The sequence below is a fragment of the Chanodichthys erythropterus genome, chromosome 10, assembly GCF_024489055.1.
Source record: "Chanodichthys erythropterus isolate Z2021 chromosome 10, ASM2448905v1, whole genome shotgun sequence".
Lineage (NCBI taxonomy): Eukaryota > Metazoa > Chordata > Actinopteri > Cypriniformes > Xenocyprididae > Chanodichthys > Chanodichthys erythropterus.
In genome coordinates, this window is record NC_090230.1 from 58,234,996 (window position 1) to 58,255,819 (window position 20,824).

Here is a 20,824-nt window from a genome sequence, read left to right on the forward strand (position 1 = left end):
ATATATATATATATATGTATATATATATATATATATTATATTATATAATATATACTTTATATATATAGTATATAGTATATATATAGTATATATATATACTTATAATAATAATAATAATAATAATAATAATAAAAACGAAACCGCAATGGCGCGTGTCTTCCACGCGATGGCGCCTCATATTAATCAGGAAGACGCACTCAGTCATGTGACTCAGTCAAAATGGCGTCGGGGCAACAGTGGGTGTTGGTAGAGATGGTACAAGCTTTCTACGAGGTAACTACAAACTTTTTTCTTTTATTATTTCTTTTTTTAATTATATGTAGATATCGATAGACTTTTTTGTGTGTGTTCAGTTAAACAGCACCGGCACATATGATTGTATTTGGCTATATTTCACACATAATCTTTAGTATTGTCATAATGCAACTCCAGGAAGTGTGTTAAACATGAGTGTCAGACAGGTGAAACTCATTCATATACATCTGAATTTACTACGGTAAACATAGTACCCCGTTAAAATGTTATTACCCTTGTTTTTAATGCACTAAAATCATGACATTAATAATGGTTCTCATAATATATATATATAAATCTGGAACTTCATTTTTCTCTGTTGTCAAAGGAAGTGATTAACATTGACCAAACCTGTATGATGTCATCATGTATGATGTAATTTTTCTTTCTTTCTGTGGAAAGTCTTATATTGATTGTTTGTGAGTTTTATATGAGAAATAAAGAAGTAATCCACAAAAAAAAAAAAAAAAAACTACATTCAGTCACATTTCTCTTGGCAAGCAAGCACACATTCATCTTTAAAATGTCTGATAAGGAGTGCTTCATCTGGAAAGCATTGCATTTTAATTATGGTGTGAAGTCACCTGATGAAAAGATGAAAGCCTTAATATAGGATGTACATCACAAGTGTTCATTTATCACCATTATACAATGTCTTATTAATGTGTTTTAAGTGATGCAGTTCATTTTATAATAGTGTGTTGTTGATTTCTCTTCTAGGCACCAGCATACCATTTGATTTTAGAAGGTATTCTCATTTTATGGATTATCAGACTGCTGTTTTCCAAAACATATAAACTTCAGGAGAGATCAGATCTCACAGAAAAGGTAAGAGATCCATTATACAATTTCCTTTAGACACTGGTTCAATGTTAATTGAAGGATATTTTCTATATTTCTGTGGCTATTTGGAATAATATTGTGAAATATGATTGCAATTTAAAAAAAAAAAGCTATTTTCAAAGATGAATTTTCAGCATCATTTCTCCAATCTTAAGTGTCACTTGATCCTTCAGAATCATTTGAGTATGCTGATATGCTTTAGAAACATATCTGATTATTATCAATGGTGGAAACAGTTGTGCCGCTTCATTATTTTGTGGAAACTCTTGAGGATTCTTTGATGAAAGTTAGATAGAAAGTTAGTAATACCTTTATTCTCACTTTTGATCAATTTGATGTTTAAGTTGATGTTTTTATGTTTAAGTATTAATGTGAATAATAAATTTGATGTTTGTTAACCATAACTGCTTATTATTTAGTTAGTTGCCATTAATCAAACTAAAATTTAAGGATCAAAACTTAATATTATAGCTCTATTTGGACGGGACTATTTTTCCAGGGGGACGTTAAAGAAATTCACAGACGTACTTTCCAATCTTAATCGCGTCAGAATCTGCGTAGTCTGTGTTTTTCTCACACAACCTCCAGAGCAAATTACCTACTGGGGCATTCCGTGTCAAATCAACCAAATTTCGGAAATTTCCCCAAATTTTTTAATTTGTTAATAATTTTTTCTGTACAAAGACAAACATAAATAGTGATGAAAGCCAAAATATTAAATGTCACATGTAATAAATGTCTGTTTTGTAGAGTGGGTCAAAATGACAATTTTTACTTGAGATTTGGAGCCAAATTAGAGGGGTGTAAAAATGACTTCAGCATAAATATTTTATTTTTACACAGGGATTAGTAGGTCTATTAGTAAAATCTGTCAACTTTAGCAATCTTTGTTTCATTACATGCCAACAATGACAGTTCAAAAATGCCAAAAAGCACTTCTTGTGTTTTTTGCCTCCAGTTTGCATGCCTGTAATTTAAGAAGTATTAAACATATCTTAATATCCTTTTAGATTCTGGTTCTTGACAAACTTTCCTTTTGGTAATTTCCTTTGGTAATTATGAAGGCCTTCATTTAAAAGGCCTTCGATGGTTCAATCCCAAAGATATGGACATATAAATCGCTCCATGAGTAAATTGGTACACATTTTCAGTGGTCAAAAACCAAATGTGGTTCACTTTGCATACAGCTGCCTGAAACATAATTAATGTTTAAACTAGAAATGTATCTTGTTTCCTGCTATCAAAGGAATTGCATAAAACAACTTAAAACGGTTAAATTGAGCGCATTAACTTGCTCTCAAAAGTGTATTTATAAGAATCTATATTTAAATCAGTTTTAGGGATATTTGGAAGATGGGACTTTGTTCATTTTAACATTGAGAGTTAAGAGTTGTAACTGAAACATCGTTTAGAAAACTAGTCCTGTCCAAATAGGGCTTACATCTAAGAAAAATTTAGAAATGTGTAAAATTGACAATATGATTTCAGAACCACAGAATGATTGTTATACTGGTAATCCTAATTGGTCCCACTTTATATTGAGTGGCCTTAACTACTATGTACTTACATCAAAAAATAAGTACAATGTACTTATTGGGTTCATATTGAATTGCAAAACACATTTGCAGCTACTGAGGTGGGGTATGGGTAAGGTTAGGGACAGGTTTGGTGGTATGGGTAAGTTTAAGGGTGGGTCAAGGTGTAAGGGATGGGTCAACAGTGTAATTACAGAAATTAATTACAGATGTAATTACATGCAGGTGTTTTTAAAATATAACTACAATGTAAAAACATGTATATACACAATAAGTGCATTGTATCAAATGATTAATTTAAATGTAAGTACATAGTAGTTAAGGCCACTTAATATAAAGTGGGTCCTCATAATTTGATTCGGTTACATCAAGACAGGAAATTTTGCTTGATTTTATAAGTGTTTTCTTTCTTCCTTTATTCCTGTGTATTTCAGGAGAAAGAGGAGTTAATTGAGGAGTGGCAGCCTGAACCGCTGGTTACTCCCGTATCGAAAGACCATCCTTCCCTTAATTACGATGTGGTCACAGGGTACGTCTTGTGTGTGCAATTTTTTATTTGAAACAATGTTCAAATCAACATCACAGCTTTGTCTGACCCCATATGGAATAATAATTGCTGTGTGCTGTGTAAATTATACTGACTGAAGGCAATGTTTTTCTTTTACAGCCCTCCAAGCCACAAAATCATTGTAAATGGGAAAGAGTGCATTAACTTTGCCTCATTTAACTTCTTGGGTCTGCTCGACAATGAGCGTGTGAAGGTTTGTAGCAGCACAGATGCTAGTCTAAGTGCTTTTCCGTTCTTCACAGTAACATCCATCATAGCTGATCCTGATTGTAATGTGCAGTTTGCTCATTAATGCTAAATACATCTTGATTTGGAAGGTGTAGTTTGCATGGCACTTACTCTTACTTTCGTTAAGATTTTTTATGCTTTTGATAGAAGTCTCTTCTGCTCACCAAGGCTGCATTAATTTGAACAAAACTACAGTAGAAACAGTAATAATGTGAAAAATTATTACAATTTAAAATAGCTGTTTTCTATGTGAATATATAGTAAAATGTAATTTATTCCTGTGATCAAAGCAGAATTTTCAGCACCATTACTCCAGTCCTCAGTGTCACATGATCCTTCAGAAATCATCCTAAAATGCTGATTTGCTGCTCAAGAAACATTTCTAATTATTATCAATGTTGAAAACAGTTGTGTGGCTACATAGTTGAAAAGAACAGCATTTTTTTTTTGCACTAGAAATCTTTTGTAGTAATATAAATGTCTTTACTGTAATTTTTCATAAATTTAATGCATCCGTGCTGTATAAAAGAAAAAAAAAAAAAAATTTATAAACTCATAAAATATATATAAAAAATAAAATCATATTTTATTTTATTTTTCTGTTCAAATATATAGTAGTCAAATGAAGTGTGGATCAATAAATGAACCAATTATTTAGTTTCAGTATGTCCAGCTGATATAATGGCACACAGAACCAATTAGAGTTTAATCTTTGCTGTTTGAACCTAATTTTAATACACTTATGTTGTCATAATCTTTCAACAAAATGTAATAACTTGCTCTTCTTTCAAACTCACTTTCCACTTTCCTCGTGTAGTCAAACATTGAGTATGTTGCAAGCAACGCCAGTGTAGTGGGTTCAATTCCCAAGGAATGTATAAACTGGTAAAATGCAAGTATAAACTTGAATGCAATGTAACTTTCTTTGGATAAACGTTTTTGCCAAAGACTTGAATATAAACTGCTCTATATGAGTGAAGAACCACCACACGACTTAAAGTCAACATGACCAGTATTTTTCCTTATTTTACTTTGGTAATGTGACATCATAAAGCATTAAAAACTTTTGTTTTAACTGGAATAACATTAGAGGCATGTACCATATGACCTGGAACATGTATTAGGCACAATATGTAAGATTTTTGCAGTAAAATATCCAAAAACCACTAGGCCAGTGTTATATATTTTGTTCAGTTGACTACTTACAATATCCCAAATGTTTCCATGTTGTGATTTTAACCAAGGATACGGATGTGTGAGTCACCGCCTGTCAATGACGTCATGTCCGCGTTACCCTAAGTTTCCGGTTTTATTTTGTAGAAAACATGGAAACACCAAAGACGCTTTATATATATTATATGTTTTATTGGACAAGGGAACAACTGTTTGGTTACATTTTTAGACAGAAAGCGAATTATTGTTATATAGCTCAACACATTTAGTCTTATTGTTTAAATCTAATTCTCTTGATTTTCTGAGAGTACCATGCTTTACCATGCCTCAGAGAAGCTGCTTCATACTGTACAGTAACGTTAATAATCTCATCCATGAACATGATGTCTGCTCAAGTCCTGTCCCAATTCTTTTCCATTGGCTGTGAGGTGAAGACTACATTTCCCAAGATTCCGCGCTCAAACTCGGTGTCATCAAGCTACGCCTTTGTTTTGAATAGACAACCTCTAGCGGCGAAAAATCGACATATTGTAGCTTTAAGCAAAGTAAATAGTGTTGTTAATTTCATCAGCTATTATTTTTTAGTCCTCTGTCAAATGTACATTTTAGTTTTTATCATATTTATCATATCTGTTTTTTGCTTTGTCAAGTTTTAGTCGATTAAATTTCTTGGTATTTTAGTCTAGTTTTAGTCAATGAAAACGTAGTCACATTTTCATCATGCTAGAAAAAGGTTTAATGAATAATCATGATTATTTGTCATTTGAGAAATCTATTGTTACATTGCATAATTATTGCAAGAGTTTTCTTCATCTAGGCCTGCTTTCACAGACAGGGCTTAGCCTTAGCCAGGATTAGACCTTAGTTCAATTAGGGCATTTAAGTAGCTTTTATAAACATGCCTTAGAAAAAAAAACCATTACTGGTGTGAATCTTGAGACAAAACAATGACACTGACATATTTTAAGATAATTTAAGATATGTCAGTGCAAGTAGCTTTAAGTTAAAACAATTCAAACATCCATTTTAGTCTGGGACTAGGCTTAAGCCTTGTCTGTAAAACCAGGCACTATTCTACTAATTTATTATAGGCTACTTATCATATAAATTAACAGTCTTTGTCTACGTTATGAAAACTGGTTAAACAAGAAACTTAAAACCATTAAATTACTAATAATTCCAAATTACACTAATGGAACACTTTCTATTAAAAACGACAGCAAAAAAAAAAATTTTTAATTGTCACACAGAGTTTGCAATTATTCAGCAACCACAGTCACAAAGTAATATAGTCGAGAATATTCATGTTTGGATTTATTACAGTTCATCACTGAGAAGGTTTGATCGCAGGTTTAGTTGCAGCAAACAGCACAAGCGGCTTGTCAAGGAACACAAAATGGCTGAATCGCACTTTCATTTCAGCAGAACCTCTTAATGGAGATCTCTAAACTCCAGCTTACATGTTTGTTGGTGTTTTCAGATAATCGTGTCGCTTCTTCCACAGTGTAGGGAGGGCGTGTGCGCAAGGTAACATTTTACATAGTAAAACACTGGAAAAAATGTTTCCTTTTTAACAGAAAAGCTCTGATTGGGGATTTAAACTCTTAACATCTGGCAACCTCAAACATGAAAGCTTGTAGTAGAGTAAATCTGAAAATCTTATCGTACATCAATAAAAGCATTAAACCACTGTGTCTTACAGTATCAATAATCTGTTTTCAGTTGAAGGCTTTGGCGTCACTAAAAAAATACGGTGTGGGAACTTGTGGACCAAGAGGATTCTATGGGACCTTTGGTAGGTAGATTTATCACCTCAGGTATCTGTCTGTCTGATGTCGCTGTGTCCGTTTTAAAGCATTTAAATGTTCTGCAGATGTTCATCTGGAGTTAGAAGAGCGCTTGGCAAAGTTCATGAGAACAGAGGAGGCTATCATCTACTCATATGGCTTTGCCACCATCGCCAGTGCCATTCCTGCTTACTCCAAGAGAGGAGACATCATCTTTGTGTAAGTCCCTGTGTAACTCCAACCGCCTTCCACCTCCATTGAGCTTCTTAGGAACATCCACATCTGATCATCTGTAGCAGTGAATGAAACGGGAACATTTTTAGAGATGATAAAACAGTTTGATCTGTCTGTGTCTCTGGTTTTCTCAGCGACGAGGCAGCATGTTTCTCCATTCAGAAAGGCCTCCAGGCTTCACGCAGCTTCATCAAATACTTCAAACACAATGATATGGAGGATCTAGAGCGCCTTCTGAAGGAGCAAGAGATTGAAGATCAGAAGGTGAGGAGGGATTTGACCAGCTGTCACTGGTGACATGAAGAGAAATTCAGTAAATACAGCATAAAATGCTGTTTGTAACCTATTTCCTGGTAAAACAGTATCAAATAATGTAGACTTGATTTTAAAGGTGCAGTAAGCGATTTCTGCAAAACACTGTTGATATTTGAATGGACACTCAAATAAACACACTTCCTTTATTGCTCCGCCCCCAAAATAACAAATACACAATTCAACACACACACAGAACAGACATCTAGCAAATATTCAGAAAATTGTTTGTTTAGGTGTTGATTTAAATGTTCAACAGCATCTCAGAAATCGCTTTCTGCACCTTTTAAGTTAACAATTTATTTTACAGTGTCCTTGTTACATGTTACATTTACACTTACTGTAGTAATAATGGTACATTAATGGTACACAACCCTAAACCTGTAGCAAGTTGTTCATTAATATTACTCAGTATTTAAATAAAATATAATTAAACTGTAACAAGGAAACATTGAAATAATGTGTAACCGATTTTAACAATTGGGATTTGATTGGATAGTGAAAATTACATTATCGGTTATTATATTATTTTTCTTTGCCCACTTTTTCTATTTTTCTTTGTTCTGTAGAACATGCACTGATGTATCAAGTGCAATAAGATTTAATAAGATATATTAGTAGTACATATATTCATCTATCCACAAACACTCAAAAGACCTTAGCATCTGTCTATTGCACATTATGAAAGATTACATATTTTTTTGAATGCAGCAGCTGTTTGTTTGTTGTTTTGCTATGCACGTATACATGCTTGTTCATTCATAGTTATTGTTTTTATGTGTTTTACTTCAGAATCCACGTAAGGCGAGAGTAATCAGACGGTTCATTGTAGTCGAGGGACTCTATATCAACACTGCAGATATCTGCCCACTACCTGAACTGGTAAGAACATTTAGATTGCAGTGCATTCAGAAAGAATTCAGCTTATTTTCCACATTTTGTTTCATTAAATTTCATTACATTTCAAAATGCATTAATTAACTTTTTCACGTCAATCTACACTCCTTACCACATAATGGCAAATAAACAGATTTGTGATAGAAAGAAAAAACTGAGATATATCAAATGGGGTGCAGATCATTTAAAACATTTTTTTTTTTAAAAAAGCGTTTCATCATAAAGCTGCAACCTAAGAACAACTGACAACACTTTACAATAAGGTTCATTAGTTAACTACATTAGTTAACAAACTACTAATAATGAACTGCACTTCTACAACATTGATTAATCTTTGTTCATTTCAACATTTACTTGTGCATTATTAAAATTTTGTTAACAATAGATAATGCACTGTGAACTAACATGAACAAACAATGAACTGCTGTATTTTTATTAATTAACGTTAACGTAGATTAGTAAATACAGTAACAAATGTATTGGTCATGGTTAGTTCATGCTAGTTAATACATTAACTAATGTTTAACTAATGAACCTTATTGTAAAGTGTGACTGAAAAATTGAGTGCTCTGAATACCTCTTCTAAATTTGTTGTGTTTGCATCACATAACTGTTGTTTATAACTTTTATGGGATTTGAACAAACAATACATAAATATTACACTTCTGCATATCACTGCTACTTCTGCATTGCACTGGCTGCATTTTTTCATATAAGCTGATGTTTTTAATGGATGCATCTTCTTTTCCAGATAAAACTGAAGTACAAATATAAAGTACGAATCTTTCTGGAGGAGAGCATGTCTTTTGGAGTGCTTGGAGAACATGGAAGAGGGGTCACAGAGCATTTTGGGGTCAATGTACGTAATGGATAGAATATATGAGCTATGAGCTTAGTTGTTAAATAATCATGCCACAAAATTTTCATGTGTGTTTTAATTTCAGATTGATGATATTGACCTCATAAGTGCCAACATGGAGAATGCGGTGGCATCCATCGGAGGTTTCTGCTGTGGACGATCATTCGTTATTGATCATCAGGTATGACTGCAAAAGAACAATTGATCAAACAACTGATCAAAAAATAAAAACGGCTCTTTATTACAGGAATATTCAGTGTAATGATTTTTGCTGCATTCAACTCAGAAAGTAGGCATGGCATCTGACAGTAATCACGGTATCAAATTTTCATGTTGCGATACTTGCTGAATTTTTTTATCACGGTATACAGTATTATCACGATATTAAAATAAGTTGCAAAAAGATATGTCATTCTATAACATACAATAAAATATTCTTATAACAAAAAGAACAATACACAAATAAGTAATACACAAAAAATGTATACAGTAAACAAATGTTTCAAACAGATTAAAGTGCTAAAGAATTATAAAGAACAATAGGTAACACTTTACAATAAGGTCTCATTAGCTAACATTAGTTAATGTATTAATTAATATTAATGATGAGCAATAGCTACATTTGTTTCAGAAGTTATTATTCTTTGTTAACGTTAGTTTAAGAAAATAGAACTGATCATTGTTAGTTCATGTTAGTGCAGGTCCATTAAATAATACAGTTGCAACATTTGATTTTAATAATGTGTTATTAAATGTTAAAATGAACTAAGATTGATAAATAAATTTTAGAAGTATTTTTCATTGTCAGTTTATGTTAACTAATGAATTAACTAATTTTAACTAATGGAGCCTTAATGTAAAGTGTGACCGAACAATAAAGGATCAAAACATTTTCATTGAGTATCTAGGGCATGTTGTAGTCCAGATTAAAAAGTAAAAATGTTTAAGTTTGAAAATAAATAGCCTATTAAGTCTTTAAAGGGATAGTTAAGCCAAAAATGAAAATTATCCCATGAATTACTCACCCTCAAGCCATCCTTGGTGTATATGACTTTCTTCTTCCAGACGAACAAAATTAGGACATAGGAGTAGGGTTAGCTTAGACGCCTCTCACAGTTCGAACAAATAAGGCTGGGCAACAAACTCAAGCTCCTCTTCTCTTATACCGAAATTCACCAATATTTCTCTTTAAAAATTCTTGTTTTAGACTTTTAATTCGAGACCGGTGTTTTAATTTGTTCTATCCATGCGTCGGTTCGGAGACTACTCTATTGGCACGAGTCGATTTGCGTAGGCTGTCTGCAGGAAGCTAGTTATTTTGTTATTAACCCCTGGAGCCGTGTGGATATCTTTTATAATGGACGGATGTACTTTTTTGGACTTCAAAATCAGAAGGGCCATTATAAAGCTTGGAAGAGCCAGGATACTTTATAATATAACTCAGATTGTGTTCGTCTGAAAGAAGATAGTCATATACACCAAGGATGGCTTGAGGGTGAGTAATAATTTTCATTTTTGGGTGAACTATCCCTTTAAGTATTTAAGTTCCACAACATTTTGTTTACTTGGATACTTCTTTGTTGATAGTAAAACTCCTGCATAGTTAATGGTAGGGCACGTAGGGCAGTGGAACAATTTTACAGTCAACAATATTACATACGTAGTAATATCCCACATCCGACTTTGAACGATAGGCTGAAGCCATAATACCTAGCCTCAGTCTAATGTCCGTTTACATCATCTGTGGCTTGCTGTCCAATTTTTCCACAGACAATCATTTTGACTCAGTGTGTTTATTAGCGCATGGGAAATGTTTTTACAGCAAATACTGGCAGCCAAAAATAACCCAGAATATTTTTTAATCTGTATTTTCAATTTTCAACATTGGTTTTGTCTTTGTATTCAGTAAGCAAAGGATTTTTGTATGTTTTAAATACTCTCAGCTGTTTTGTGCTGTGAATCGAAAAGATTTGGCTGTCTGGTTTGAATGATTGTTTGAATGATCAAAAGAAGCTTCTTTTGATGTATATTTCTGTACATATGGTTTTTATATTCTGAAAGTAAAACTGTAATTATATACATATGCTTTTTTTTTTTTTAAAATATGGACATACGTGTAGAATTATCCTCACGTAACCTAGTCACTTTGAAATAGTCCTTGTTGGAAAGCAGAAGTTCTTGCATCAGTAATCAGTAATCCTGTTTGTTGAATAACACAGTTTCTTTAGAGTATCTACAGCTGGGTAATTGACAGGAATCAATGTTCTGCTATGACATCATTCCACTTGAGTTACCATATGATGGATTTTGCCATCCTCTGTATTTATGAGTTTTGATACACCAAGTACTGTTATACAGTAATTTATTCTGTTTCTTGCCAGTTTGACTGTCGTATAACATCACTTGTGATTCACATGCATCATATCAGATTCACTCTTCCCTTAAATGATGTGAAGGAAGTGAATCCACACGCTCTACTTAAATGCAAATGGAGCATCAACAGTCTGAGCTGCTTGTGCATCATTTGCAGATTTTCCTACTTATAATTTTACTGCCCAGTTACTTTGAAAAATGCTCAGTGATAACTTGTGGCTCAGTGTGAAGATCAAGCATCCAATTTATAGTCCAGTTTGGTGAAGATTTGACAATTTGTACCAAATATACAAACATTTATAATGTTAAAAATGGCAGACAAGTAAACATGGCCAGGTATCTCTTGACAGATGGGGCAATATTAATTTTGTTTCCTCAAGGGGGAAAAAAAAAGCGTATTTATCAAGTTTTGGTTCTAAAGATGCTTGATAAGTTTCAAAGTGTTCAAATGGACCAATGATATTGGCGACCTTGATTAATAGCTTATTTATGATTGTAAAGTTAAAAGCATATTAATGATTAATAATAACCACCAGGTGCCACTGTCTCCACTGTCCAAATCAAAGTTTTGTTTAAAGTTTGTTTTATGATGAAATGTTACATAGCCTAACTTTTGCAGTGGTTGCAAAAAACACAAATCCAGATTGACCCTTCATTGCTCGGCTTCTAATAAAGATTTTCACACCGTTATTATACCCTGAATTGAATATGAATATTTTCTGTTATGAATTGATTGAATATAATTTTTATTTTTTTATTTTTTTGTCAGCGTTTGTCAGGTCAGGGTTACTGTTTCTCAGCATCTCTTCCACCCATGCTGGCCGCGGCTGCTATTGAAGCCCTGAACATCATGGAGGAAGATCCAGGTAACAACATTACGTAAATAAAAACATGCATGCATTTATCTTCTCTAGCCATTTAGTATATAACTTCTTGCTAGTTGGGAGCATGTTTTGAGATGTACCTCACTCTCTCTCTCTCATATATATATATATATATATATATATATATATATATATATATATATATATATATATATATATATATATATATATATATATATATATATATATATATATATATATATATACACACACAGTACAGTCCAAAAGTTTGGAACCACTAAGATTTTTAATGTTTTTAAAAGAAGTTTCATCTGCTCACCAAGGCTACATTTATTTAATTAAAAATACAGTTATTTTAAATATTATTACAATTTAAAATAACTGTGTACTATTTAAATATATTTGACAAAGTAATTTATTCCAGTGATCAAAGCTGAATTTTCAGCATCGTTACTCCAGTCTTCAGTGTCACATGATCCTTCAGAAATCATTCTAATATGATGATTTGCTGCTCAATAAACATTTATGATTATTTTCAATGTTGAAAACAATTGTGTACTTTTTTTTCAGGATTCCTTGATGAATAGAAAGTTCAAAAGAACAGCATTTATCTGAAATACAAAGCTTCTGTAGCATTATACACTACCGTTCAAAAGTTTGGGGTCAGTAAGAATTTTTATTTTTATTTTTTTTTAAAAGAAATGAAAGAAATTAATACTTTTATTCAGCAAGGATGCATTAAATCAATCAAAAGTGGCAGTAAAGACATTTATAATGTTACAAAAGATTAGATTTCAGATAAACACTGTTCTTTTGAACTTTCTATTCATCAAAGAATCCTGAAAAAAATATTTTGTGCAATTGTACACATTAAATGTTTCTTGAGCAGCAGATCAGCATATTAGAATGATTTCTGAAGGATCATGTGACACTGAAGACTGGAGTAATGATGCTGAAAATTCAGCTTTGCATCACATGAATAAATTACTTTGTGAAATATATTCAAATAGAAAACAGTTATTTTAAATTGTAATAATATTTCACAATATTACTGTTTTTACTGTATTTTTAATTAAATAAATGTAGCCTTGGTGAGCAGACGAAACTTCTTTTAAAAATCTTAGTGGTTCCAAACTTTTGGACTGTACTGTATATATGTGTATGTATGTATGTATATATATATATATATATATATATATATATATATATATATATATATATATATATATATATATATATATATATATATATATATATATATATATATATATATATATATATATATATATATATGCTAAATATATATATATATATATATATATATATATATATATATATATATATATATATATATATATATATATATATATATATATATATATATATATATATATATATATATATGCTAAATATATATATAATATATATACACACACACATATATATACAGTACAGTCCAAAAGTTTGGAACCACTAAGATTTTTAAAAGAAGTTTCGTACATATATATATACCTGAATTATGGTTTGTTTCTTTTTGGTATGGTTGTTTCTTTTTTTTTTTTTTTACTGAGTGATTTAGTTAACTGAGTTGGCTGGACTTTAAAGAAAGCCTCTGAAAATCAGCTGATCCAAACCATATGCAGCAACGCTCAGACAGACATAAAAACGGACATCATTTTTAGCTGTATTTGCTAGGCCAACACAATTACTCACATTTAGTTAAGGCACTTGAATAAAACTCTTAAGTAGAATCAGACTTTTGCTTGGCGGATGTTAAAAGGGCGGACAATCCCATAGACTTACATTGACGAGGGAACCATGCCATATCAAAAGACCAGAATATCCCCAACTCTTGACTTGGTCCAGAATAACCATATAGAAACACTCTTAAAGTCCTGATATACTTCAAGCGAAATCGAGGAATGAACTGGTGTGACGTCATTTTGAAGTAAATCAGGCCAAAATAAAGTTCGTTTGAAGTTAGTTTCTGGAGTTTAAATAGCAACTAGAATTTGTAGAGGAACTAGAAATTGTAAGGAATTGAATAATTTAGTCTTAAATAATGAAACATTTTATAGTGAATATTTATTTTTCTAGTTAAGCATAGCTGTGAAATATTTAAAGGTGCCCTAGATTCAAAAATTGAATTTACCTCGGCATAGTTAAAGTGCATATTGCTGGTTAAACTTTTTTTTGAGATGAATATATAACCTTGTACAAAAATACCATACAAAAAGGTACTGCACGATTTAAAAATGTTTTGCAGGACATGAGGGCATGAATTTAGTAGATAAAGTGACGGTCTCTGTAAAAAAAACTTTTTTTTTTTTTTCATTTTCAGCGTCACGTCATTTTACGTCACTCAAGGGAGTCAATTGCCGAGCTCTTGTGTTGACTCAGTGCAAAGTAGGTTGGTATTCAGTGACAGCAGTCGTGAATCAGTGTGTTTTCAGTAGTTTTTGTATTCTATTTATCATTGTCATGGTAAATTATTGTGTTTGTGGAGGTTGCACAAACTTCAGCCTGTCAGGACATCGAGTCCAGAGGTTTACTAACAAGAAAAACTACGCTGCTATCTTCCGTGCCGGGGTGGGTTTTGTGCAGGTGAAGAGACGGGACTTCACTTCTGCATCTGCTTCGATAAACACGTATATTATAGACCGGGGGATTATTATCCTGGCAATATGATGGAGTTCAACATTGTAATACTACTGTAAATGATTATATTAAATGAATAAACTTACACACGCGATGCTTCTTCGCCGTTTTTACTTGAATCAGTTTCAACACTGATGAATACAAATTATGTACACATGCATACAGTCTCACACAAAACAGTTTTGAATTATGTGCTGGTAATGTAAATACTCCAATTACTCCAATTCTTGTATATACATAGGTATAGGTAAGCAAGCAAGGACAATAGCAAAAAAATGGCAGATGGAGCAATAATAACTAACATGATTCATGATAACATATTTTTAGTGATATTTGTAAACTGTCTTTCTAAATGTTTCGTTACCATGTTGCTAATGTACTGTTAAATGTGGTTAAAGTTACCAGCGTTTCTTGCTGTATTCACGGAGACAAGAGCCGTCGCTAAATACTTTTTTAAACACTTGCAGTCCGTATAATTCACAAACACAACTTTATAAATCTCTCCAACAGTGTAGCATTAGGCGTTAGCCACGGAGCATAATCAAACTCTTTCAGAATCAAATGTAAACATCCAAATAAATACCATACTTGCGCGATTAGACATGCTGCATGACGAACACTTTGTAAAGATCCATTTTGAGGGTTATATTAGCTGTTAGAACTTTTTTTTATGTTGTTTAAGGTAAGCGCCGCTCCGTGGGCGTGGAGCACCAGATTTAAAGGGCCACACACCCTGAATCGGCTCATTTCTAATGAAGCCCCAAAATAGGCAGTTAAAAAAATGAATTAAAAAAAATCTATGTGGTATTTTGAGCTGAAACTTCACAGACACATTCAGGGGACACCTTAGACTTATATTACATCTTTTAAAAAAGTTCTAGGGCACCTTTAACCAGGCTTAACCATATCTTGTAATTGCTTGTGACTAGAAAAAAATCATACATCAAATAGTGTGGATCTCCTGTGCGATACTTGAGCAGTGAAGGTTCTAGCAGTTGTTTGTCTCTGAGCCCATCAGTGGTGTTTGACTTTAATGAATGTTGAGAGACAGGGTTCAGACTGGTTCAACACAAAGGTGCCACTTCTCCCTAGGGGAGATGAGTTTCAGATGGCTCTCTCAGTGGGAATTGAGTGCAGCTCAGTTGATTCCAGCATGTCACATTAGTGTGTGTGGATTGAGCACCAGCCTCACTCATGCCAGGATAAACTAATTACCAGTTGAGCCTGGATCTTTTGTTCTCTATTCTATATTTTTACTCTATTTTTACTCAACATTTTTTCTCTACACAAGGTGGGGTGGCTGATGGCAGACAGAGTTGTCAAAAGTACCGACATCAGTACCTAGTTGGTACTGAAATTTAAAAAATGTGACGCTTTGAGCTTTGTTGAGTGGATTCGTAAAGACCTCTGATTGGCCATTGTGTTGACGCGCTCATCGGATATGTCTGTAATTGGCTTCAGTGTTGTAAATTTTCATCAATGAAGCTCTTCACCGAGTGCTTACACAGATACACACGGGAGCGTTTGAAAGCAGGCGTCTATCGTGGACCAATCCGCTGATAGACGCCTGCTTTCAAAGCACTTTCAAATTCAAACACTTATGTGTGCTCTCAAACGCTACCGTGCATTGATAATTGTAGCAAATCACGGACATATCTGATGAGCATGTCAACTCAATGGCCAATCAGAGGTGTTTACAAATCCACTCAACAGCGCTCAAAGCCTCACATTTTTTAAATTTCATTACCGATAGGTACCAAAGTCGGTACGTGATATCACACTATTTTATTTAAGTAGAATAAATAACACAACCATAACAATTGCTGCAATTAAATTTATATTAATTTACTATAATATTCACTAAAACTGATTTATATTTTATAAACTTATGTTAATACTTAATTTTATTTTGATATCTGTCAAAATAAAAGTCCCATTTATCGGCCAAACTGAGAAACATCAGTTAATGCTAATTTGACAATTTCTCAGACAATATATCGATTGAGCACTTAGTCTTAAACTTTAGTACTCAACGGGACGATATAGTTTTCTTAAAATGTCTGTCATTAAACTGTGTTATTATTCAGGTCGCTCAATGATGACAGTAGTTGACTCAACAACACCAATACTGTAGAACCTTGTACTTGCTTTCCTTTCTGACACATTTACCAATGCAAACACACATAAAAATTTTTTTTGTTAAAGTGCATTCGATCACTTTCTTGTGTAGAGCGTGGTTTTGGCAAACCATCACATTGAGTGCAGTATTTTTTTCATGTTCTCTCACAGGCATTTTCAGGGTTCTGCAGGAGAAGTGCAAACACGTCCACAAAGCACTGCAAGGGCAAGTCAATCTTACATCCTTCTTTCCATTAAAAAGAAACCAAATTGGCCACAGATGTTTAGTAACCTAAATGTAGATTGCCTCCAGTGAACTCCATCATTAAAATGAAACATCAAGCTATGAAAATAAAATTGGTGTTATTGGCGTTATTATGAGCAATAATAATAATCTACATACCGACATGCCAGATGTCCAGGAATTAGAAGTTCTTACTGACCTAATGCACCTGTTAAGTCTTAAGTGTGATGGCTGGTTATTGACTGTGTGGTCCGGAATGATGATATCATTGGGATTTATTGCAGGACTCCAGGATTGAAGGTGGTGGGAGAGTCTTTAGCTCCGGCTCTCCATCTACAGCTGGAAAACAGCACAGGATCCAGAGCAAATGACTTGAAGCTGCTCCGATCAATCGTCGATTACGTAGGTTCAACCAGCAAATCCCAGACAAATGAGTCTCTTGTCTTAGTGTGGTTATCATCAGCATATCGGTGATATTAGTATTCAATTCAGTGTAAAAATGGTAAAAAAAATCGCTGTAACCTTATAATGTCCATATAAATGTGTTTCGCAACCCACTCTACTTTGTAGTATGAAGCATTTTGCAGTTCAAGAACAAAATGTAGGACAAGACTTTAACCATTGGGAATTAGTTGGATCATAATAAATGAGTATTAGATACTAAAATTAAAGGGATAGTTCACCCAAAAATGAAAATTCTTTCATCATTTTCTTACCCTCAAGTAGTTCCAAACCTGTATGATTTTCTTTGTTCTGCTGAACACAAAGGAAGATATTTGGAAGAATGTCAGTAACCAAACAGTTCTCGCCCTTCATTTACTACCATAGTAGGATAAATAAATACTATCTGTTCCGATGAAGTAAAAAATTGTAAAAAAACAAAACGTAAAAATTTTCGGTCAAAAATGACTGAGCAGCAGAGGGTAAGTTAACCCTGGGCTATATAACCAGAAAAGGAACATTATTTTAAGAGGCAGAGAAGCTTGTTACATTTTGATGTATTAACATTACATCAAAATGTTACAAGTTTCTCATTACATCATATTTATAATATATAATGTACACAATAAGATCACAAACAAGTACTAAAAAAGTTTTAAAAAGGTAGATTTTGAATTCATGTTGACTTTCAGAAATTATAGTTGATGCGGTGTAAGTAAAAGAATCTGTTTTTTGGTCATTTCTGTAGAGTTTGGACAGACGGATCGCGCTGACTTTGGCTCGATACCTGGACAAAGAAGAGCGATTTCTTCCACCGCCAAGGTTAGCTGTTAATGATTTCATCAGTTAAACCTCTTTGAAATGATGTTTTAACTCAAATGCTGAATGAACATCTGTTGTGTCCTCAGCATTAGAGTAGTTGTCACCGTCGAGCAGACGCAGGAGGAAATCGAGAAAGCAGCGCAATGCATTCGAGAAGCAGCTGTAAACCTCCTGAAATGACGTTAACGCATCAATACGTCCATCACACACCATGAAGCTTTAAATGTGTCATTGACCTGAGAGATATGAAAGTGAGAGTCATCCTGCCTGATGGTTCTATGACCTTTGGCCCTGAAGACCTCAACAACACACTGATTGAACCCGTTTCTGTTATATTTATGTTTTTCCGTACTTGGTGTACAGATAACGTGGGTTATTTTAGTCTCCATTTCACATTGAAATAAATGCAGAGCTGATTCTTCATGCTGTTTGCAGTTGTTGTGCACCATCAAACCTGTTTATGATCTGTTCAATGCCTTGAATAATGATGGGAGATCTTAACTAATCAGTAAACATAGCATAAAATATAAAGTAACTTTTTATACACTAGTATTTACATGTTACCTTTGACCAAAGAGTTGCTTCTTTACCACATTTCAAAATGTTCATGCACTGCGTATGAATTGTGTTCGTTCTCTAGCTGTGAGGAATTGTACATTCTCAATAATACAGTTATTCTTATTTTTCGGTAACAGTGCAGTGTGAGTGTTATAGAGCAAAAGCTCACACACAGATATCAAATATGATCAAAGTTTTGATTCAGTGATTGTAATTATGTTAAAAAGTGACTTTGTTTTCAAGCAAAATTCAGGAATAAAATAAATTTCTTTATACAAAGTAGTCATGTTGCATTGGTTTTTATAATCATTTTATCTCCAAAAATAAATTTACAAAGACATCATAAATACATTACCTTTCAGAAATTTGCGTCAGTAACATTTATTTTTTAATGTTTTTGAAAGAAATTCTTAATTCTGCTCACAAGGGCTGCATTTATTTGATCAAAAATATAGTAAAACATGAATAATGTTAACTTTACTTTGTATGGAAACATTACTTAACATTACTTTGTATGGAAAATAATGTTATGTTACTGTTGATTTACTTTTTCCTCACCTGGACTGGGCTTGCTTGTTTTTTAAAAACAACAAAAAGTTCTACTTTTGGCAGATGTAAAGGTACTTTCACACCAAAAGTGAAATGACCCAGGAGAAGAAAGTTCAACACTCTTACTTCAGAAATATATGTGTGTGTGTGTGTGTATATATATATATATATATATATATATATATATATATATATATATATATATATAACACAAATGTCATATGTTGCTTATTGATATGGTTGATCATTGAAGGTCAGCAGCAAAGACATTGGATAATAAGGTGAGATTAAATACAATAAGTGTATTTGTGTTATTTAACATGTCTAATTATTGCAGGTTTGTGTAATATTCTGAGTTTGCATTTCACTGTTTTTGTTCATTTTGAATACTGAATGTTTTTGTGCAAGTGAGATGAGTAAATGTTCACATTTAGTCTAGAGCTACAATAAGCATCATATTCACACAGCGCTCACAACGTCTCTGCACTTTATTTCTCTCAACATGGGGAAAGGAGAGCTGTCAGTCAATAAATGGGAAAACAGAGCAACTTGCATTACTTATTTGAAATAGTAACTGAGATATTTTGTTGTAAATTTAAAAGTAATGCATTACTTTTCTAGTTACTTGAAAAAGTAATCTGATTACATAACTTGCATTACTAAAGGGTTCCCCCAACACTGCCTGTGATGGTAAAGCTCAGTTTTCAGCATCATTACTCTTCATCATTCAATCAGCCTGAAGCCTATAAAGCTACAGTATCATATTTTATTTGCAAATTTTGAAGGCCTCTAAATTATCAAAATGTTGCTAAAAAGCCTGTTTTACTCAATCTATATAGTCCTTCTGTCCTTTGATTGATAGTTCATACTTTTGTTTTGCAAGTAAAAGTCTTTTTAATGTAATGTAAAAACATCCACCTTCAGCTCGTGGTTCACATGTCTTTTTACTGATGAAGTAAACATAACATCAACTTTTATATTGTTAGTAATATTTCAAGATAAACACTTACTGGACTGAAGCAACTTTTACATGATTATCCAGACACTCCTGTTCAAATGTGGGTATCAAATATGATCATGAGACATTTGAGGAAGGTTTATTTGTTCATCTCGCAATCATAACTGTATTGCTCTGCATTAAATTAAACAGAGCTTTAATCATAAAACTAAGCATCTGTATATCATCTTTTTAAAGACTTATTATTGGCAGACATAGAGTGACAACTGTATATGCAATTTGTGTAAGTATCTGCTATACTGATATAAAAGTCTCAAATCAGAATTTCATCTTACTTTTTGGCCATTTTTGCTCAGTTTGGGCCTCTGAATAAAATTACAGTCACCCCTTTAGATTTTACGAACTCCTGTTCCATTTCTAAAATATTTTCTGACTATTATTTCTCATTGCTGCTCATTTCTTATTATCAGTGTTAAAAACAGCTGTGCTGCTTCATATTTTTGTGGAAACCATGACAGTTTTTTCCAG

At 32.9% G+C, this 20,824-nt stretch overlaps 1 protein-coding gene across 2 annotated transcripts; it reads left to right on the plus strand.

Annotated features, from left to right (window-relative positions):
• The first annotated feature begins 215 nt into the window (after positions 1 to 215).
• On the plus strand, positions 216 to 19,115 carry sptlc1 (serine palmitoyltransferase, long chain base subunit 1). Of its 2 annotated transcripts, none has more exons than XR_010896050.1 (15): positions 216 to 273; positions 1,015 to 1,122; positions 3,107 to 3,201; positions 3,340 to 3,433; positions 6,364 to 6,436; positions 6,515 to 6,647; positions 6,797 to 6,926; positions 7,767 to 7,856; positions 8,623 to 8,730; positions 8,816 to 8,911; positions 11,873 to 11,982; positions 16,896 to 16,950; positions 17,253 to 17,370; positions 18,158 to 18,231; positions 18,318 to 18,385. XR_010896050.1 is itself a non-coding variant. In XM_067395721.1 (15 exons), the coding sequence occupies exons 1-15, from the start codon at positions 220 to 222 to the stop codon at positions 18,409 to 18,411; spliced, it is 1,419 nt and encodes a 472-aa protein (XP_067251822.1). In that variant the 5' UTR covers positions 216 to 219; the 3' UTR covers positions 18,412 to 19,115. The 2 variants fall into 2 exon arrangements, 1 of the variants encoding a protein (XP_067251822.1); XM_067395721.1 differs by having other exon boundaries at positions 11,873 to 11,969; positions 18,318 to 19,115.
• Positions 19,116 to 20,824: the final 1,709 nt, after the last annotated feature.